Source organism: Haliotis cracherodii, unplaced genomic scaffold (genome assembly GCF_022045235.1).
Source record: "Haliotis cracherodii isolate W230 unplaced genomic scaffold, xgHalCrac1.p SCAF_22, whole genome shotgun sequence".
Lineage (NCBI taxonomy): Eukaryota > Metazoa > Mollusca > Gastropoda > Lepetellida > Haliotidae > Haliotis > Haliotis cracherodii.
In genome coordinates, this window is record NW_027266278.1 from 13,606,152 (window position 1) to 13,629,775 (window position 23,624).

The 23,624-nt window shown below is 40.7% G+C and overlaps 1 protein-coding gene across 6 annotated transcripts in view; it reads left to right on the forward strand.

Moving 5' to 3' along the window:
* Positions 1 to 23,624, forward strand: part of LOC139471368 (kazrin-like) — a 174,704-nt gene that overhangs the window by 77,520 nt on the left and 73,560 nt on the right. The window contains exon 1 of one of the 6 annotated variants that reach the window (XM_071253697.1): positions 21,643 to 22,028. The exons of the other annotated variants lie outside the window; for them this stretch is intronic. Coding sequence (XP_071109798.1) covers positions 21,905 to 22,028 — 124 coding nt within the window. The 5' untranslated portion in view covers positions 21,643 to 21,904. Of the gene's footprint in view, positions 1 to 21,642; positions 22,029 to 23,624 lie in introns of those variants that run through there. 6 annotated transcript variants of the gene reach the window in all.

Genomic DNA, 23,624 nt, shown 5'->3' on the forward strand with positions numbered 1-23,624 from the left:
TGTGTACTACCCGTGACATTTGCTGCGACCAAAGCTGTATGCAGTGTTGAGACATGTTTTGTTTAGTATTATTGTTTTTTTCTTGGATTCTGAAATATGAGTGCGTTTGACAAGCAAATTAGGAAAAACAATTATATTGTTCAAATTTGGGGTTATTACAAAATTCTTATATTTTTAAATTAAGGGGTACTTTAGCCTTGTATTTAAGCCTCCAAAACTCTTCTTTATCGGTCCATTATCAGTGAAATTAAAAGTCTCTACAAAGTCATTTAATTATTGGTTATAACTGACATCCATTGTACCGTGCTCATCCATTGCTGTGCAGAGTTGTGTCCCTTGGGCATGCCATTAAACATGGGTTCAAATCCCAGTTTGTCCCGATAATGTTTCTAGGTTTGTCAGTAACATGTAACATGATATAAGTGCTCGTAGGTTTTGCCAAAGTTTAAAGTGTCTGAAACATGCATTATTTTAGACTTACCTTTTAGTCTTTTATTAAGCTGACATGCTGTGATGTTACTGAGAAAGCTGCGGTAAAATGAACTTGCTTGCTCACTCACTTACTTACTCTAACGCTGTAGTTTAGATAAATCTCAATGTGTCTGAGGGGGGGTCGGGTAGCCTAGTGGTAAAGCGTTCGCTCGGCATGCCGAAGACCCGGGTTCGATTCCCGACATGGGTACAATATATGTGAAGCCCATTTCTGGTGTCCCCCGCCGTGATATTGCTGGAATATTGCTAAAAGCGGTGTAAAACCATGCTCGCTCACTCACTCACTCACTCACTCACTCACTCACACTCTCACTCACTCACTCACTCACACTCACTCACTCACTCACTCACTCACACTCACTCACTCACTCACTCACTCACTCACTCACTCACTCACTCACTCACACACTCACACTCACTCACTCACACTCACTCACTCACTCACTCACTCACTCACTCACTCACTCACTCACTCACTCACTCACTCACACTCACTCACTCACTCACTCACTCACACTCACTCACTCACTCACTCACTCACTCACTCACTCACTCACTCACTCACTCACTCACTCACTCACACACTCACACTCACTCACTCACACTCACTCACTCACTCACTCATTCACTCACACTCACTCACTCACTCACTCACTCACACTGACTCACTCACTCTCACTCACTCACTCACACTCACTCACTCACTCACTCTCACTCTCACTCACTCACTCACACTCACTCACTCACTCTCACTCTCACTCTCACTCACTCACTCACTCACTCACTCACTCACACTCACTCACTCACACACTCACACTCACTCACTCACTCACTCACTCACTCATTCACTCACACTCACTCACTCACTCACTCACACTGACTCACTCACTCTCACTCACTCACTCACACTCACTCACTCACTCACTCACTCTCACTCTCACTCACTCACTCTCACTCTTTCACTCACTCTCACTCTCACTCACTCACTCACTCACTCACTCACTCACACTCACTCACCCACTCACTCACTCACTCACACTCACTCACACTCACACTCACTCACTCACTCACTCACTCACTCACTCACTCACACTCTCACTCACTCACACTCACTCACTCACACTCACTCTCACTCACTCACTCACTCACTCACACTCACTCACTCACTCACTCACTCACTCACTCACTCACTCACTCACTCACTCACTCACTCACTCACTCACACTCACTCACTCACTCACTCTCACACTCACTCACTCACTCACTCAATGTCTCTGACATTTTACTGATGAATTGCTCAGGAACATCTTGACTTTAGTTATGACTGTTTGAAGGGAATTATTATCTCCTTGATAATTCCCAGGGGAGAGGCGGGGCACTGGGAAGATGGAGGGGTGATTTCAAGGTCCTTGGGCCCAGCTGATATTGCCCGTAATAACACTCATTGTGTGGTGCCCTGGCGAAGGGCTCTAAGTCAGAGAGAGGTTGTATATGCATGATATGGGCTGGTAGCTGAAAGAGTATAGCCCTGGTAGGCTATATGATATCATTGATATATATATATGTGCTAAGATATTTGCTTAAAAGCACCTGGTTGGTGCTTATCAAAGAAATAGAAGTAGTTTATTTGTTGTCTCTCACACAGACACTGAAACAAATATACAGGAAACCTGAAGCAAGTGTCAACTCTTTGGCAAGTCTAGATTCTTCAGTTTTAGGGTGATTGCCTTATTTTGATCCAGAGTAAGTTAGTGAGTATTCTCAGATTCTGCTCCAGCGTTAGTAACAAACAGTCCACTAGTCCTTATAATGATAACATATAACAAAACCTTTAAAAAATGGCAAATTTCTACTGGTCCTAGTTTAGCAAGGACTAGAGGACTACTAAGTGCTAATTTCTTACTCTGTGCTCAAGTGTGAACAAGTGAGTGAGTGAGTGTGTTGATAGGTGGGCTTGTGAGTGTTTGTTGTTTGTTTGTTGGTTTGTTGTTTAACGCTGTTTAATTCCAGCTATATCACGGCAGTCTGTAAATAATCAAGACTGGACCAGACAATCCAGTGGTTGAAGATGTACAGACATTGCTATTATGCCACACACCTCTTGAAGCAATGCCATGTAACCATGGCAATAAGTCCAAATAAATATGTGATAATCCTTTTAGTAACAAGAACACATTTCTAATAAGAATCGACACTTCATAAAAAAATAGTCTCTGGAATAATCAAATTTTTGCATTCCTATTTTGTTGCTCGGCCCTTGACGGAGTTGGTAATCCCGGGGGCTGATCGGGATAGCGTTGATCTTTGGAAAATGTCGCGGATGAACGAGAAAATTATTTAGATAAAAGCACAACCATCTGCTTTTTAGTCTGAAGGGAATTCAGTGCCGTTCATCTTAGGGACGAACGTTTGGATTTTCTGGGATTTTAACCCCCAAAAATAAATTGTTCCAGGAATTATTTGAAAGAAATATTTATTCTTCAGACTGATGACTGCCAGAAAAAATACATTGTTGCAAGATTTAATAAAAAAAAGAATATGTATTTTGGTTCGTTGGTTTAAATGAAAAATTTGTTTTTGCAGCTGTGGCTGAAAAAAATATCCAGTCTCTCATCCCAGGTGCCGACTCACCCCTATATCCTTAATATCTAATGATCGGTCCCTAAGATGCGAAACAAATGGAATTAGGAAACTGTGATGTTGATGGGAAGCTTGAAATACCATATATCTTATAAAGAATTGTGTACTTGCATGAACACAATGTCTTTCATCATCATTTTTAATCGATTTTGATCTGAACAGGCGGATTGCCATGAGCTCAGTCTCATGGATCAAAGTAAAAAATGATTTTTCTTGATTTGGTTGCAAACTGAAAATGTCACGGGTTGGCATTCTGAGTGAGTCATTTTCTACAGCATCAACTTTCAGGGTGTGAAAAAGTTTCTGTGATTTGAGATGGTGTTTTGTAAAGTATTACTGACATTTGATGATGTAGAAGATCCATTTACAATGCGACTTCTTCCCGAGGCAAGGGGTTAACTGACTACAAACGTCCAGTTTCCACCCTTGCCAAACTAGGCTGGAATTTCCAGGCTCCTTCATACTGACCATACTGTCCATTCTACTGACCAATCAGATTCCTTCTCTGATATTACTTGCATTTGCTTCAAACAAAATGTCTGCACCCAGTCAAGACAATTTGATCGATAAGCAAGATCTATATATTGTCATGGAACAGGCCTTACCCCGCATCAAATCACTTAAGCACCTTATTAAAAACATGGAAAGATTTGCAAAATATCTGTCAACGCTGATGCTTTGCAAATCCTGGAGTTGACCGAGTTCAACACGTTGTAATCCATGTTGTTTACGAACTGGATGTTTAGTTGGTTACCCAATTTTGATTGGGCTATTCATAGACTCATTAGTCTGGCCAAAATGTAACTCCGGAATTCCAGCCTAGCTCGGCAAGGCTGGAAATTGAACTTTTATAGTCAGTTAATGCCCTTGCCTCAGGAAGATGATCACGAATATAATCTCTTTACCCCGATACACCTCATATCAGCATATTGTTACATCTCTAGTGTAAACTGTGTACTCCGTTACGCCTGGTATCAGCACACTATGTCCTAATGTAAGCTCCGTATCAAGAGACCCCAGAACAGGAGCAGCCTCTGTGGTTTTAAGTGGCCAAGTTAATTACCCTGATATGGGACAGGGATGATAACTTAAGGGGCAATGGAATCAGTGCCTGTGAGATATAGGACGTATACACCAGCTTCCTGGGATGCTCTCAGTAGCTGCCGCCCACTTACAGAAGCTGATACAGGCCATCTATCACTCTATGGTCCTCATCCTAATGACCTAGATGCCAAGGATTTTAATTGTTTGTAATTTCCCACTAACATATAATCTTGTCCATTTTCTCAGCACAATGTGAGCATGGTTAAAATAAAGACATTTGTACTTGCCTTGAGGATTAATTAACCAGTGCTTCAATTTGAGTTGAACACTTCCAGGATAAGTGACCCATTACCTGGGAAGCAGGAACTCGGGGCCCAGGGGTAGTCCGTCATACAGACCCTGAAACTAATGTACTCAATACAGCATATGCAAGTCTATAATAGTGGCCCCGCTGTGTTATTGCTGGAATATTGCTAAAAGCGGCATAAAACCATACTCACTCACTCATATAATAGTGGGCAAGTCTAGATTACTGCAGTTTCAGGATCTGTACAAATCTGCCTTTTCACATGTGAGGACAGAGCTTGCAATTGACAGTAAATCTCTTGCTGTCATTAAATCTCCACCACCACCCCCCCCTCCCCAAAGGGAGATGAGACATATTGTTTTTGGATTGGTTCCATTTGTGTGGGCATTCCTATCCTATTCCGAGCCATAACTTGAAAACCGTTCAACGAAATTCCCCATATGCATTGATCATCTGCTTAACTGCTGCCTTTTGCGCAATTTTGAAAAGTTAAAACATGTTGTTATGTTACCATGGAAACAATTTCGACTTAGTCTCTAACAGGGGTCAGGGTTCATTTCCAGGCGAAAACTTGAAAACTGTTCAACATATTTCTATGAAACTGCATATATATACGCATTGGTCATCAGCTTAACTAGTGGCTTTTTGATACCGGTAACCCAAATCTGTTACACAACCATTTGTTTACATGTACAGGGATTGAGTAAAGAAAAAAAAATGATCTCCAGGTCACCAGAGCTGTTACGATTCACTCTTGTATTCGGTGAATCGAACCGTATCCATTCATGAATTGGATTCGTTATTCACGGCGACTAGAATCGAATGCAAGAATGTGCATTTACATAAAAATTACCCATAAGAACATATTATATGCATAGATTTCTTCAAAAGACAACACTTATACTATTTAATTTGACAATATAGTGGTCACTGGTCATTGTCTCATTTGAGCAAATAATAGTACCTGGATAAGTGCAGTATATAAATGTAGAATATATTTTTATTTAACAAACCATGTCAAATAATCTATGTTGTTTTCACTGAATATAACAAAAAAATCATCAGCTGCTGACTTGTTATAGTATACCTAAATTAATATTCGTATTCGTTACCCTATATTCGTGATATGAATCGTATTCGCCTCATAGTGTATTCGTTGCAGCCCTTGTGAAGAAGGAACCCTGAGGCTTATAAGACTAACATTAAGTCTATGAAATCAGGGGGCGCGGGTGGCCCAGTCGTCTAAGGCGGTGCAATTCGCCATGCAGAGTTGCATCCCTTGTGCACGCCAGAAACCTATGATTGTGGGTTCGAATCCCGATTCGCCCCGATTATGTTTCTAGGTTTGTCAGCACCATACCCGTGCTCGTGGGTTTCACTGAAGTGGTAAACGTCTGAGACCTGCATCACTTCGGGCTTTCCTCCCACATTAAGCTGACGCCGCGATATACTGTTAAAAGTGCGTTAAACCCAACTCACTCACTCACTCTATGAAATCTTATGTTTTACAATACCCTGTGGAATAGAGCTGGCTAGTCTTGCTTTTGTATAAGTTTCTAGATTTTTTGATTTTTTTTATAAAATAAATATATTCCACAGTCATGGTGCAGGACTACCTAAAGGCCAGTATTGCAGATTGTGTGAATTAGAGTAGAGACTACTGTCTGACCACTTATCATCGTTCATAAGAAGACGTCATTGCTCATCCATTCTTCTGTCAAAGTACCAGTAGTTCAGATGGCGATTTTGTGTTCTTAATTCACAGATCCACACTTTAAAAATGTGTCTTTTCAAAAAGATGAAGATTAATTACAAATTTTAATTTTTTTGATACAAGTATGTAACGATGGAAAGTTAGTTCCATTATGTCAACCTTTGCCCTGTGTGTGTATCTGCCCCAACAAAGGGGAAGGATGATGACACACTATCGCCCGGTTCCCTGGGGGGACTCCCCTCCCTTCACTCAGTCACATAATGAACAGACTGAAAGAAATTTTAATTACATTAGTATCTGAAGTGAAATTTTTTCCCATATTTCCGTTTTTCCCACGGTGGTGAAGAAGAACTTTGTAATCTTTTTTTTACGTAAAATTCTAAAATTAACAATTGTGCAGAAGATGACAGTTAACGCTTAATTAAGTTTGAATAAATGACGGAGAAAAGAACCTGTAAAGTGTATAATCCCAGACTTTGAATGGTTTGAGATCAATACTAGTTTTGAAAAAATTAGTGATGATTGAAAATTATCGTCACCCTCCTTCTATCTGTGTCTGCCCTGGGGGTGGGCTGGCCGATTATGACAAGTCTGTCACAATGGAGTCCCTGCCACAAGACCAGACTTTCTCACAGCTGAAATTTCACATCCAATTATTGTAATGTAATAAAATTGTTTCCCAGATTTTGAGAGCTTAAATACTGGAATAATTGCATGTGACTTTTGGCACTGTCTTGCTCTTGGATATCTCAATGAGTATGGAGTACTGGAATAATCCAGCTTGGTACGGAAAAGTTTTTTGTTTTCTTTTGAATGGTGATATTGATATCAGAAAAATAATTGACATTATTGGTCAACGTGGAAAAGTTTAAAATTTGAATCTTTTTATTCCTTGTTTTTGTAAATATTCTTAAAAAGTAAGGCAGTGGTATACATGGCTGGTTGGTTTGTTGTTTAACGCAGCACTCAGCAATATTCCAGCTATATGACAGCGGTCTGTAAATATAAAGGTCTGGACCAGACAATCCCATGATTGATATCATGAGCATCGATCCAAGCAATTGGGATCGATTGGTGTACAATGTGATGCTTTTGCATATTTTACATAATATATATTTTAATATTCTCTACAATATGTACAGATGTAGACAAAAGTTTTGGTTTTCTTATATAAAAATGTTTATCTTCAAAATATGAAATAAGATGCAAATGAAGCCCAGTACAATGTTTAATTTCAAATTGCCATATCATTCTAGACTCGAGTAGGATTCATTTTTCATTTATTCTCCAGGGTCCAGATTAATCAAACTAAACATAATTTATAACATGTAGTGGATAGCCAGGGTAGCCCAGTGGTTAAAGCTTTTGCTAGTCATGCCATAGACCCAGGTTCGATTCTCCACATGGGTACAATGTTGAAAGCCCATTTCTGGTGTCCCCCAGCATTATATTGCAAGAATTTTGCTAAAATATAAATATATTTGTGGTGGCTCAAATCTAACAATATTTGTGGTGGCTCAAATCTGACACTATTTGTGGGGGCTCAAATCTGACACTATTTGTGGGGGCTCAAATCTGACAATATTTGTGGTGGCTCAAATCTGACATTATTTGTGGGGGCTCAAATCTGACATTATTTGTGGGGGCTCAAATCTGACAATATTTGTGGGGGCTCAAATCTGACAATATTTGTGGGGGCTCAAATCTGACAATATTTGTGGGGGCTCAAATCTGACAATATTTGTGGGGGCTCAAATCTGACATTTGTGGGGACTCAAATCTGACATTATTTGTGAGGGCTCAAATCTGACAATATTTGTGGGGACTCAAATCTGACAATATTTGTGGGGGCTCAAATCTGACAATATTTGTGGAGGCTCAAATCTGACAATATTTGTGGGGGCTCAAATCTAACAATATTTGTGGGGGCTCAAATCTGACAATATTTGTTGGGGCTCAAATCTGACAATATTTGTAGGTTTGTCAGCACCTTCTCCAACTAGTGGGTTTGAATCCCATTTTTCTCCCAGATTATGTTTGTAGGTTTGTCAGCACCTTCTCCAACTTGTGGGTTTGAATCCCATTTCTACCTGATTATATTTGTAGGTTTGTCAGCACCTGCTCCAACTTGTGGGTCTTACCAACGTTGTACACGTCTATGGCCAGCGTCAGACTCGGCATTCCTTCCAATAACCAGTTTACCGCCATGATAAACTGGAATGTTTAAAATGGCATAAGACCCAAATCATTCTCTCATTCTGGTGCTCAGCATTAGGGGGATAATACAAGGCCTGGGTGTGTCAGTATACTGCTGTATATGAGCCATAACCTTGAACGTGACATCAAACCACTTTTCATCTCACCATTTTGGTTTCTGTTGATATCCATAATGCAAAGTATGGTTCATTTCAAATGATTGACACTAAAGGCAGTGGTGTCTCTTTTCTTAGGGCACCTGTTCTACAGCTCTCACACACTGGCACATACTTTGTCCCATGTAATTACCTACCAACAATCCATGGAATTTATTTCCAAGCATCTGTGTAAACAGGCACCTTTATGGCTTCCTTTCTATGAGGATTTGTGTCGGATAGGTTTATGGACCAATAATATACACACAGATCCCGTACACACAGGCACCATACTCCCATAGAACTGTTAAACCCTTGCTAATTGTGGGCAAGTGCGCATCGCCAGTACGTCACATGGGAGCAAATGGGCGTCGCCCATACATCACATGGCGTAGGTGGGTTTGATGCTGTCTGTAATCACTGGTTGTTTGGTTGGAGCTTGATGTCCAAAGCACAGTTGCAAAGGTTGGGGTATTGTGGAATTTTGATCACACGCTTGAGAGAAACTGTGGACTAATATTTCCTGATATGACCTGTAAACTTCAAAGGAGAATGTTCAGAAGCTCCTGTTACAGTGATACTAAAAGGGTAGGTCTTACTCTTAGCATAGACAGGGTTTGCATGAAAAAAGGTGCTTGTCTCATGCTTGTTAAGCGACTGTAAGGCATTACTGCAGGGTTGTAGGCTGGTAGCTAGGAACTGGTGTACTATTCTTCTTCACTTTATTCAGTACTTGTAGGCCACGGGCCTTTTTGTACAGACGAAATAAATTGAGGTGCAAACAGTATAAGATATAATACAGAATTTTTTGTTTTTTAATAAAAGCAGTTTTAACATAATTGCACATTATACATGTTGGAGTATTTGTGTTCTTACAACATTGGCCCAAAACAAGTACTTTGCTGTATTCATATTGATAATAGGGTCTTGCGATGACAGTAGTGTATTAAACTTCAGAATATTTGGAAAGATGTAAAATTTAGATTATATGTAACTTTGCCTAAGATGGCTATCAGCTGGACAAATTAACAAACACTGATATTCATTTTCGATATGGTTTAAGTTATAAACTTTACATTTCTAAATTCACAAGGAAATAACATGACATGAACAACCTTAGCACCATGGACACCTCCCCTCTCACACCCGTGAAGATCCGGGGTAGAATAGGTCTTCAACAACCCATGCTAACAGTAAAAGGCTACTGCTTGTTTTGAGAGGCGACTAACGGGATCGGGCGATCAGGCTCGCTGATTTGGTTGATGCATGTCATCGTATCCCAATTGCACTGATCGATGCTCATGATGTCAATCACTGGATTGTCTGGTCCAGACTCAATTATTTACCGACCGTAGCAACATCACACTTCACACACTCACTCACACTGACGGTTTTACAAATTGTCCTGATTGCTTCCTATAAAGTACAGCGAAGCCGTAGAAATATTGACATAGTAAAGAAGTGCTTGTCTTCCTTGAACTGCCTGATTTGCCTGTTGACATAGTAGATTACAGTGCATGCTGGGTGTTTGCTCTGTAATATGTCCACCGCGGACTGTTTGCGCACACAGTGGCAGCGTGTTCAGCACATGCTCCTCAAAGCAGGGCAAGGGTAAATGCTGGGGGAACTCATACAAACACTGCTCCTAAAGTAGGCATTGTTCTAAGGGATTACCTTGTACACATGTCAAACTATTTCCTGGACTATATCCCAGCAGCAGTAGTTAACTTGTACTTTTAACACTCGACGACCATTTGATATTCTGTGGAGCCAGGGATTTTTAAAAGTGAAAAAAAAAAAAATCAAGAAAAAAATGAAAATATGTCAGCAGGTCTTATAACTACAGCCATATTGTTCCCAGGACATGCTGTCTCGAATAAATAAATGTTAAAAATATAATTTGTCAGCAGGTTTTATTACTGCATTAAAATTGTTCGCATATGGGTTCCCAGGAATCTGTTCTAACACAGAATCCTCCCATGGTTGCAATGATCAGAGGTGACGTGGCTGAATACACCACAGGACCCAATACCTCCATTTCCCAACCCGTGAAGATCCTGGGTAGAATAGGTCTTCAGCAACCCATGCTTGCCGTAAAAGGCCAAACTATGCTTGTCATAGGAGGCGACTAACGGGATCGGGTGGTCAGACTCACTGACTTGGTTGATGCATGTCATCATATCCCATTTGCGTGGATCGATGCTCATGATATCAATCCCTGGATTTTCTGGTCCTGACTCGATTACTTACAGACAGTCATCATATGGCTGGAATATTGCGGAGTGCGGCGTTGCAAATAAACACAACACCTATATCCACATATAGCCTTACTGACTATCCGTCTTGCAGACTCAGCTTAAAACATTAACCACACGCTTGTTTTCTTTTGAGAGTGCTGCATCCTGCAAATGGTCCGTCATTCCGAACATTCCATCCAATATTTGAATCAAACTTCAAAGTAAATTTGAAACCCCCATTTGTATCAAATGTAAATCTGAGGTTTCTGTGAGGACAATTAGGTAATTACCCTTACCGCCCCAATCAAGTGAGGTAATTACCCGTGTTATTTCAGCCAAGCACCTGTTAGACTCCTGTTGGTCTTCCAAGTGTTGGCCTACATTGGACACACAGCAATGCACTCCATGTGATAAGCAAGAGATTTTATCAAGCTTAATCCATTGATGAAGTTTGTGCCTGGATGACTTCAGATAGCACCTGTGGTTAGCACTTCCCTGCTACAATTCCCCTTCAGTGTATAAAGTAGACTACCTTTGTGTTGGAATCCTCAGAAGGAAGATTATTTTAGACTTTTCCTTTTGCCTTTCGGGCTGCCTTGACTATGGCCTATATTTGCCGTAATTATGGTGTCATGTGAGCCAGCCTCTTCTCCGTTCTCCATCCTCGATAATCCAGTGTATTTTATCCCTAGTTTGTTGCTAAAAGCAGCATTTAATTTCACTCACTCACTCTGTGTAGATTCGGGGTTAGAATAGGTCTTCAGTTACCCATGCTTGCCGTAAGAAGCAACTTTGCTTGTAAGAGGCGACTAACGGGATTGTCTGAACACACCTTAGGACCCAGTACGACCATATCCCAACCAGTGAAGATCCGGTGAAAAATTGGTCTACAGCAACATGAGCTTGCCGTAACATTCAAGACTAACTATGCTTGTCGTTAGAGGTGACTAGCAGGATCGGGTGGTCAGACTTGCTGACTTGGTTGATGCACGTCATCGTATCTCAATTGTATAGATCGATGCTCATGATGTCAATCACTCGATTGCCTGGTCCAGACTCGATTATTTACAGACCGCCGTCAAATACCTGGATTTATTGCTGAAGGCAGCATTAACACTCAATCACTCACTCACTCACTCACTCACTCACTCACTCACTCACTCACTCACTCACCTGAGTGTTATTAATGGGGCATGTTCTGGACAAGAAAACAGATGATGTAGATTTTAGAAATTATGATCCAGCTTGTTTCATCCCAAAAAAGGTAATTCTGATGCTGTAGCCATGGTAATCTCTTTGAGATCCTAAGCAATTGCTTGAAATGTCATTTTCATGGTTGGGATCCATTGTTTAATATGGGAGAACTTAACCGATTTTTGTTAATTCCGATGCAAATGTTAGCATAGGAAACATGGATGAGTGGATGCAAGTCGTTGTCACACGCAGCTGTTAAACCTCAGGCTTCTCGATTTGGACATAAAAATGACAAAGATTGATTGTGTACCCTGACTGGTAAGACAGGGATGCCGTGTCTCCCGGAGAGGTTCAAACAGCAAAAAATGGAGGCCAAACACGCCATGTTTGATGAAGAGAACTCTCCTGGACTGGGAGGAAGTTTTGTGTTTGCCATGGGTTTGTGTACACCTGTTGGACCCGGGTAATCCCGCGCTGTAGCAGGTCACATGACCACATTTGGCCTTGAGTGGCATCGAACTCTCTTTTCATATTAGGTTAAGGACAGACAATTTGAATTTACAAGCAATTTGAATGCGTTTGGAGCACTCCTGTCAAATAATTTGGAATTTGGTGAAAACGTTGACCCTATTTGACCGATGATAAGTGTGTAATTGAAATAAAAAGATGGCCGCTCAAAGTTTTTTGTTGAAGAGGAGCTAGATTTCTTCAATCATTGGATTCACAACAAACCTTTTTATATTTTTGGACGTTATAAGTTAGGCAACTTGATGAAGATCAGGTATTAATAAGTTACATTGTAATAATTACATCAGGACTTGGGAAGTAGGATAGTTTGGATGCGTGTTAAGCATTCTTTAAAAAAAATAATTTTATTTGAAATTTATACGAATAATGCACTTTCCTTTTCCTTTAAAGAAAAGTAAATTTCTACACAATGCGCATATTTTGCTTCAGATCAGATTTGGGGTTCATAAAATATACATGTTTATTCTATAATTCAAAGATTATCATGATTATTCATGAAAATAAGAATTATTTCCGTTCATGATTCATGTTTAATGTGAGGTGTTTGCATAATTTTCATCTGAAATATGTTTCTGTTATTTCTTTGCCTGGAGGAAACAATTTACTTTCTTGCTGTGATATATCAGCATTATAGCCCAGGCATATATAGGGAGTCTGAGACAAGACACTTTGTCCAAATATTCACGTATCCTTCAGGTGGGTTGAGATTTTTTTTTTCAATGTTCAAGATTAGATACAGTGAAGCCTAATTCAATTACCACAGGAAACCATGGTAGTCTACATTCCCCATGGTATACCCAGCTAAACCATGATCATCTAATTTCATCACATGGTATACCATGGCAGTCTACAATCTCCATTGTATACCGTGCTAAGCTGTGGCAGCCAAATTATTTCACTGTGGTTTACCATGGTAGTCTTCATGGTATACCATGCTAAACTGTGGTCATTTTACTTTTTGCATAGCATACCATGAAGTCAGTACATCCCCATGGTATACCATGCTAAACTGTGGTCATCTAACTTTTTGCATAGCATACCATGGTAGTCAGTACAATCCCATGGTATACCATGCTAAACTGTGGTCATCTAACTTTTTGCATAGCATACCATGAAGTCAGTACAATCCCATGGTATACCATGCTAAACTGTGATAGCCTAATTTTCTTTGTATTATGTTTACTAAGTGACATTATTACTAAAAGCAGCATAAAACCCTACTCACTCACTCACTCACTCACTCACTCACTCACTCACTCACTCACTTATGAGAACACCTGGTTACAGTAGCACTGACTCTGCTCCATAAATTCTTATGCCCTGTAATCTTAAACGATTATTTGACAAGAAGCATTGTGAAGCCGTGAGCCAGTAAGGAGGGCAGTAACCTGTGTTATCTGATAGTATTGAAAGCTTCTAGCCTCTTGACCACTGTAATTGCAGGTCTGTGGACCCAGCTTTGCCTTGTCTCTGGCCACAATCACCCATGTCCTTCTATTCAACCTGGCATGTTTTCTGCTCACTGAACAGCAGATGAGATAAGACTCGATGTGTCAAAAGATTTGTTCAGTTGAGACTCTCCTCAGTTCGGGGATGACCCTTTGATTACTGAGGATCTTAAGGATTCTGGTGTCCTGCTTTCTGTGAAAGGACACTGACTAGTTTGGGAAACTTTGGTGAAGAAAATCATCAGATTATATGGTTCAGTTGTGACCTGTTGGATTGGAACAACGGGTTCTAGTGTCCTGTTTAGTGCATAGTGCATCCTTCTTTTTGGTGGCACGTGGTCCTGTGGACAGTGCACAGGTCACAGATCAGGTGAAGTTAAGCACTGCCGGTTGCGGAGAGTCCCTGGATGGGAACTACGGATTCTTGTGTCCATCATAGTGCATAGAGCTTACTACTTACTGGTTGCACATGTTCCTGTGAACAGCCCACACACAAGTGACAGATCAGGTGAAGTTAAGCACTGCCGGTTGCGGATAGTCGTTGGATGGGAACTACGGATTCTTGTGTCCATCATAGTGCATAGAGCTTACTACTTACTGGTTGCACATGTTCCTGTGAACAGCCCACACACTAGTGACAGATCAGGTGAAGTTAAGCACTGCCGGTTGCGGATAGTCCCTGGATGGGAACTACGGATTCTTGTGTCCATCATAGTGCAAAGAGCTTACTACTTACTGGTTGCACATGTTCCTGTGAACAGCCCACACACAAGTGACAGATCAGGTGAAGTTAAGCACTGCCGGTTGCGGAGAGTCCCTGGATGGGAACTACGGATTCTTGTGTCCATCATAGTGCATACTACTTCCTGGTGGCACATGGTCCTGTGAACAGCCCACACACAAGTGACAGATCAGGTGAAGTTGAACGTGGAGTCGCTGGATGGGAACTATGGGTTCTTGTATCCTCATGTTTTGCTCCAGAAAGTGAGCTTAGTGCTTTTTTCTTGCGTTCCCACAGTGAACACTGACTAGTTTGGATACATTGCTGGAGGAAGGCATCTTATTTTTGTTCAAAGATCATTTGTGACCAGTTGATTAATGGAACTATGAACACATTGAACTGTGTTGCTTGAGAAAGTGATCTTAGTACTCTCTTTTTTTCGTTGTCACATTTGGAGGAAGAAAGTTTCAGTTGGATGTGGTTCTAAAATTAGTGACGTCCAGCTGCTACTGCCCACAAGTGACAGGAGCCTGATTAAAGATTGTAGTGTTTTGTTGTCTTGAAGTGGACACAGATTATAAGGTTTACAGATTCCAAGATTTGCAGATTCTGAGGTTTGCAGATTCTGAGGTTTGCAGATTCTAAGGTTTGTAGATTCCAAGGTTTACAGATTCCAAGTTTCAGAGATTCCAAGATTTGCAGATCCTAAGGTTTGCAGATTCCAATGTTCACAAATTCCAAAGGTTACAGTTTCCACGTTTCAGAGATTCCAAGGTACACAGATTCCAAGATCTGCAGATTCTAAGGTTTGCAGATTCCAATTTTTACAGGTTCCAAGGTCGCCCTTTCTGCAGTGGCTTATGATGCTTTGTCAGATCATTGTCAGAATCAGTTTGTTAGATTTGATGTGCAGAGATGCCCCCCTTGGATGCACCAGAAACCTTTGGCCATGTTACAAGTCCTGGTCTGCACAAATTATTTCTCTAGGTTTGTCAACAGCATACCTGTGCTTGTTGGTTTCACCAAACTGGTAAACGTCTGAGATCACTTCGGACTTTCCACCCACATCAAACTGACATGCCATGGTATAACTGGAGTACTGTTAAAAGTCACGTGAAACCAAATTCACCCAATCAGAATCTGTCAGATTAACATAATCCTATTCATAAAAGAAATGACCGGTGAAGATACGCGATAGAATAGGTCTTCAGAAACCCATGCTTGCAGTAAGAAGCACCTGTGCTTGTCGTAAGAGGCAACTAACGGGTTCAGGTAGTAAGGCTTGCTGACTTGTTTGATACATGTCATTGTATCCAAATTGTGTGGATCAATGCTCATGATGTCAATCACTGGATTGTCCAATCCAAACTTGAATATTTAGTGACCGCCGTCATATAGCTGGATTATTGTTGAGTGTGGCGTTAAACAACAGACAGACAAACAAACAAACAAAACATAAAAGAAAGGCCCTGTTTACCATGTTTACCCTGATGATGGGGCTGTAAGGTCAAGGTCATAGGTTACATTTGATTTGACGGCTGAAATCAATCACCTTCAGTCGGTGGCTGCAAACACTGCATGGACATGTAACTAACGTGTAATCAGGTATTACATAATTATCTCCCTTGTTAACAGGTTGGAGGCGAGAGTACAAATTTCTCACTTGAGATTAGATAGCGTAACGTGAAGTGTGGTGACACATTTGACATGGCAGAGACCAGGGATGTGAAGTGGGCCTCTAACCACAGCTTGTAGACGGGACAAGTTCACAGGTGTGAACACTGACGGGGCAGTTATCACAAGGGGAGGGGGCTGCTCACATCAAATGAAACAATGAACAAGGGTGAATCAAGGAAGAGTTTTTACCATGACTTTCGTTATATATGGCCGGATAAGGTACCAGGGATTTATTCATGATTTCAAACCAAGTTTATGTGCCTGTGGCCGTGAAATTGGGATTATTTTGTGTATTTTGTCTTTTGTATGTTTCCATTGCATTCAATAAGCACTACAGCAACGTCCTCTTGTGAACCTGTTATCAGTGATATATAAAAAATACTGAAGCCTTTTCATTAGTTGTGACTACAATAGCATCAGTAGGGGAGCTGTATTTCAATGTGGGAATTGCTGCAGACTTTGAGCCAAATATTAGCCTCTGAGTAGGTTAAGATAAATATTTAGATATATTTGAAGTGTCCTACTTGTCGTCCAAGTCTTCTTTCCCATCTAATTTGGGTAGAAAACACTTTCTGAGCATTAAAGGTATTCAGAAATAAAGTGAACATACAATAATTTGGTTTAAGTAAAGGGAAAAGAGACTTGACTGATCATCCGTGTGATTGTTTGCTGGTACAGTGAACTACGGTTATAGCGAACACGCTTATAACGAACTGACGGATATAACGAACTTACTTTTTGGTCCCGACTATTTGCTGTAGTTATGCTGTATATATGCTTATAACGAACTACAGTTATAAACAACTAAAAATAGCTGTCCCTTGGAGTTCGTTATAACCGTAGTTTACTGTACTTTATCCTCTCATCTGCGGCCTGTGTCTGGTAATATTTCGTCCAGTAAAGGGAGATCACCTGATTCTTGGCCATACAGTACCACTAAAATTGACTGAAAGTAGTGCAGAGGTATACACAGTTCGTTGACAGTAGACAGCTCGTAGACTTATAAGATTTTTGGCAGTGGGCTAGCGAACATTACTTAGACATGAAACTACAGTTAACACTGTTATGTCAAACTTTTCATCAAATAGTTGTCTTGAAGTAAAAGCTTAGTCGCTGCATATTCCTTCTTTATTCATCATTTTCGGTTGTTAGTCGAGCCGCAGATAACTCAAAGTATTTACACAGGTCCCTTCAACAGCGACACAACAGTGTTTGACTGTACTGACAGAATGTTGGTCTAAATATTTGCAGATATACCAGTGGTAGAAACGAAAATTTGTTATAGTCCACTAGTCCTGCTGATGATAACACACAGCAAACCCCTTTAAGATTGCAAATTTCTACTAGTCCTTATGATACCTTAACTATTGGGCAGTTTAGCAAGGACTACAGGACTAGTGCCAATTTCTAACACTGATACACATAGTCCAGTACTGGTTTGCGTGCTCCAGGCCCAGTCCCTTTGGGGAACAGCCTGCTGTTCTGTTCCGTACCTTGTTCAATCTCATGAAAATCAGACCTTAGTTCTCGCTACCGCTAAACAAAGATCTGAAGACATCCCATTCGGGGTCACATCAGAACGACTTTTCATCGGACCAATCAGTGCATCGCTTACCAGATTATGAAAGTGACAGTCGGAATGTGATTTCTAATCGTGCAATCTTGAAATCTTTAACATGGGGTATTCCGAACGATAGTTAAGGGTTTAACAACTGAATCCTTACAATCTAGACCATCTATTAGCCGTTCCAGAATGTTTTTTTGTTCAGGTTTCAAATTTGTAATCGAGAATTTTTCAAAATATGTTTCGAAGCGTAGTCGCCAATTTGAAATATGTGACGTAAAGCACGAGAAAGCTGCCTTCTGATTGGTCATTCCATTGGTCGGTCAAAGTTCGCGCAATGTCGGTCTGATGTGACCCGTAATGGGATGTCCTCAGATCTTTGTTTAGCGGTAGCGAGAACTAAGATCCGATTTTAATGAGATTGTACCATGTTTTAAACAATATGCTCACTGTATGGTGTCCTTTGTCCATCCTCAAAACATTTCAAATCAAGGTTTCGGATCGTGTTGAACCGAGGATATTAACTGACACAGAAAAGGAGTTTCTACTTCCCTAACGCTTTAGCCTTCCTTCTGTCCAACCCAACCAGTTTACAATCAGTAGAGGTAAACGCCAATCTTTTGTAGATCTCCAACAATATGGACAGTGTAGCTGTACAATTGCAACCACAGCACTCAGGCTTCAAATCTTTGAATAAACATTTGAACAGTCGCGGTCACGCCTCACCGACTCCAAGCTTTCTTTGTAACTGCTTCACCTCATGGCATTGTTAATAGGGCTTTTTATGCATGATTGCTTATGAAGTTCTTTGTGTTGTGTCTAATTTCACTGATTTCCGTGTCGCAACAGGTAGAAGACGTGGGTCGATATTTGAGTGTGCTTGACTGATATTAACACAAAACGGATTAAAGCTTCTGTGAGGGGAAAAGGGAGAAAGTATGTGGGAGGGACAGCTTGCTGTATTTGACATCGCTTCTTTATAAGCTCGTTAGGGGAATGTAGGCCTGGCAGGTGAAGTATAAGACTCCAAAGAATTCAAAGAACACCTGATTCTTTCATATTACTACAGTTAATCTAATATTTCAGTACTTAATCTGTCATTTCTTTTTAGTAGTGTATATGTAATGGATTCTTGCTGTATTTAAGTGGGCGGTCGGGTAGCCTGGTGGTTAAAGCGTTCTCTCATCACGCCGAAGACCCGGGTTCGATTCCCGACATGGGTACAATGTGTGAAGCCCATTTCTGGTGTCCCCCGCCGTGATATTGCTTGAATGTTGCTAAAGTAAAACCGACGTAAAACAATACTCACTCACTCACTCACTCACTTAATCTGTCATTTCTTTTTAGTAGTGTATATGTAATGGCTTCTTGCTGTGTTTAAGTCACCAGTGAACCTTCAGTACTTTACTATAGGTTGAACAACAAGAAAAGCTAGACTCATTTAGTACACATCGCAACATAATCAGACATTTTGAAGAATAGAAGAGAAATCTGAAATGTTGTATATTTTATTTTGTTTTATTTTTCCCCACCTGACATCCAAGGTTAGCCTGATGGTCATGCCGAAGACCCTGGTTGAATTCATTCACTCATTCACTCATTCACTCACTCACTCACTCACTCACTCACTCAGCCTCCCACTGCTGGAGTTTTCTAGGAGGAACGTTCACTCACTCACTCACTCACTCACCCAGCCTCCTATCGCTGGAGTTTCTAGGAGGAACACTCACTCACTCACTCACTCACTCACTCACTCACTCACTCACTCACCCAGCCTCCTACTGCTGGAGTTTCTAGGAGGAACGTTCACTCACTTACTCACTCACTCACCCAGCCTCCTACTGCTGGAGTTTCTAGGAGGAACGATCACTCACTCACTCACTCACTCACTCACGCACCCGGCCACTCACTCACTCACCCGGCCACCCACTCACTCACTCACTCACTCACTCACCCAGCCTCCCACTGCCTCCCACTGCTGGAGTTTCTAGGAGGAACGTTCACTCACTAACTCACCATTAACTCAGAGGGAAGACTGTGATTACTGCAGCCTAGACTCTCCTATTATTGAGAAACCCTACACAGATATACATGCTATATATCCTCAGTGCTATGTTATTGTTCAGCTTGATGTGCAATTTAAATATTCATTGATCTCAGCACCCAGCTGACATGCCCAATATACAAGATCTATCGACTTTCATAACTTTAGTGTACTGCGTTAATGTCTTGTTTGGATTGTGAACTTTTGCAAGAGGTCAGATGTGTCATGGAAGCAGTCCTGTTACTATCCTCTGCCACAGAAACATGTACATATAATGTTACCATGGTGATGATGGACAATAAGAAAGCCGAAAATTCAATTTTGAACATTTAATGGATCAGCCTATTCTTAGCAGTAAGTTGATTATTTGCAGATGTGAAATTTTTATCTTTACACATACAGAATAACTAATTTGTTATTAATTGATTTATGTTTAATATGATACTTCTGACATGTTGAGGGGCGGTCGGATAGCCTCGTGGTTAAAGCTTTAGCTCGTCACAAGGGAAACCCGGGTTCGATTCCCGACATGGGTTCAAAGTGTGAAGCCCATTTCTGGTGTCCCCTGCCATGATATTGCTGGAATATTGCTAAAAGCAGCGTAAAATCAAACTCACTCACTCACTGATATGTTGATGCAATTCTTACATTACTTACAATGAACGACACCTCTATCCAGAGTGAGTGAGTGAGTATGGTTTTACACAGCTTTTAGCAATATTCCAGCAATATCACGGTGGGGGACACCAGAAATGGGCTTCGCACATTGTACCCATGTGGGGAATCGAACTTGAGCCTTCGGTGTTACGAGGCAACGCTTTAACCACTAGGCTACCCCACCACCTCTATCCAGAAGAATGGTAGGAGCCTTTTCTTCAAGGGAAGAAAGAAATCTGCTGATTTAGCGCATCTGCTTGTGATTAGACAATGACGGTTAACAAGGACTACAATACCTGTACAGTGAAACCTTTTTAGTCAGACTAGTCTGGACCCTGTTAATCTGGAAACCCCTTCTTTCAGACAGGTACTGACAGACACATCTACATACAACCACAACCAAGATTTGAGTATTTGGAAATTAGTTGATCTGGACAATTTCACATGGAACGCTGTCACCGTCCACATTAACAGGAATTTATTGTATATGATTTCAACGAAATTCCCATGATGTAGCCTCAATGTTTGTGCTCCATCTTTAAAAAACTATCATCCATGAAATACATTTGTCAGAACATGCTCAGAACTTAATAGTTGGATCATTTTTATTTATTTTTTAAAAATGCAATGAAAAATTTTCAATTGAAAGTCAATACATTCAACTCTCATTTGCTTAATTGACATGGCAGTTTGAGTGAAACATCTTCTCCACTGCTTTGTAATGGGATCCTAGGGGCCTCTTTACAGGGTAATTCATGATATCAGCTTGTGTTGACAGCCACTGTCTGCTACTGTACCTCTTTGTCTAATAGCGACCCGAAAATCAATAGTAACGCGTACGATTCCCACCCCTTCTACAAAACTGTTTGTACCAGTCTTAGGTGAATGTTTTCCGTCTGTCTTTTGTGTGTACATGCCGCCAGCCTGCAACTGACCTCTGACCTCCACCAATCGTGTCACTCTATATGAACCAACAGACCAATCAGCATGCAGTATGTTAATGAGCTAAGGTGTACTGTCAATGGCAAGCTGATAGCCAGGTGGTTTAGACGGACAACTTTGATGTGTAGTTCGGGACGTGTCCTCTGTGTCTCCAATGTCGTATAACCCACAGTGGACGTTACGTATCATAACGACCCACCGCTGACCGCAAGCGGTGTCCAGCAGAGTGACACTGCCATGCAATGCAAGCTTAGTAGATAATACCAGGGACAGTCACATGTTATCTGTGTTAAATCTAATGTGGATAATGGTCGAGTGATCTAAGTGATACTGCAGTGTGTGCGATGGAGAAGGGACTTTGCAGTGGCCCCTTGATATACAACAGCATGGAGGGCAACCAGGAAACTGTGGTCTTCCATCACAGGCTCAGTGACGCATGTGATAGACAAAACAAAGTAGCCATCTCAGGTAGGATTATCACCTGTGTTTCTTTGATGTTGCTTGATTGCAGGTAAAATGAGGTGATTGGTAGTACTTCCGTTAACCTACCTGTTTGCTGAGCCCTGAGGGGAAGGCTGGGGTGATATACACAGTTATACACCATATTGAATACATTTTGATATTTATAAAAAATTTGTTACAAAATATGTAATGCACAAGGTAGTTCTTTGTTTATCTGGTATTGAAATTTGAAAACAAATTTGCTTTTGGGTTGGCCTTTGTAATCTTGGCTCAATTTTAAGGTTGATTTTGATTTCAACATTTTATTTTGCATCCGGCATTGATAAATTTAGTAAGAATAAAATAAAAAGTAACAGCTATTGAAACATAAAAAAAAAAAAAAATTTAATATAAAAAAATCAAGTATATGCATATGAACAAATTGGGTGATCTCTGACAGGCTACATTTGTTGTTAACTTAAAGGGTTTTATAGAGACAATAACCTGACAATAATCCATGCAGTAAAAGAAAGGGTAGGACTTTCTGTTTTGTAAGACGCTGTTTCATGCTGGCAATGTCTGTTGGTGCTGTAGTAGGTTTGGGTTGTGCATCGGTGAGCCTTCTAAGTGATGTCTGTAATTGTCAGGTGTCCTGTTCCATGTAATACCTCAAGAAGTTGTGTTTTGTCGTATTTGGTTGTGAATGATAAAATCGTATTACTTTCCTGAGAACTTTAGCCTTGATTGTGATGTTTACCTGCTGACAAGGCTTTCTGGTAAATCTACATGCATGAATCAGAGTGTGTATTGTTTGTGAAATTAGTTTTTCATTATAGTATATTGGTAGTAATATTTTAATTACCTGAACTTGCTGCATATCAGTGTTTGTGAAAAATATATAACGTGATAGAATTAATCTGGCATGTGTGCAGACTTTCTCAATTTGATTCCCATTGCTCGTCTTGAGCTTGCTTGCACGGTGATATTTTCCAATCTACCAATAAAATATATATCAAGTATTGCATAACACTCCCGTCGTCAATATATTGTGCCAAATATGGATGTGGATTTTACCTCCTTGGATCAATGCAGCGAGGATTGACGAGGTGCAGTAAAAGGTATTTTGGATGTTGGAAAATATGAGAACCGTTCTTGTAGCCCCATGAGATGGTGACAGAGACGACATTCAGTGTGTTCTCACAGGCCTTCACATGTAGCAGGTTGAGTATTGCAGCCATGCATATGTGCAGGTCTGCCGCGAAAATCTGGTGTAGTGGACGTCGCTTGTCGTCGAAGTATGTTGTACGTGTTGTCGCAGATCTGATCTGAAGTAAACTGTTCCACATACCAAATATTCATTTTATATGGTATTGGATTGATCGGTATTTGAATTGCGTTTAAAGATTTTCAAGGACGGATTTTTATTGGTATTTATGATAATCATGTCTGGCATAGACTCAGCAGCTGCCGTTTGTGCAGATCTGGAGGTGGTAAGCTGGTTTATGATCAGTGAAAGGCTGTTTGCTGTGTCTGTCCCAGTCTGGTCTTTTTTTTCTGCCCCTTACCCTTTGCGTGGACTCTACTTTAGTGTACATTTGGTAGAAATGTGTGAAGTCTGGGAAA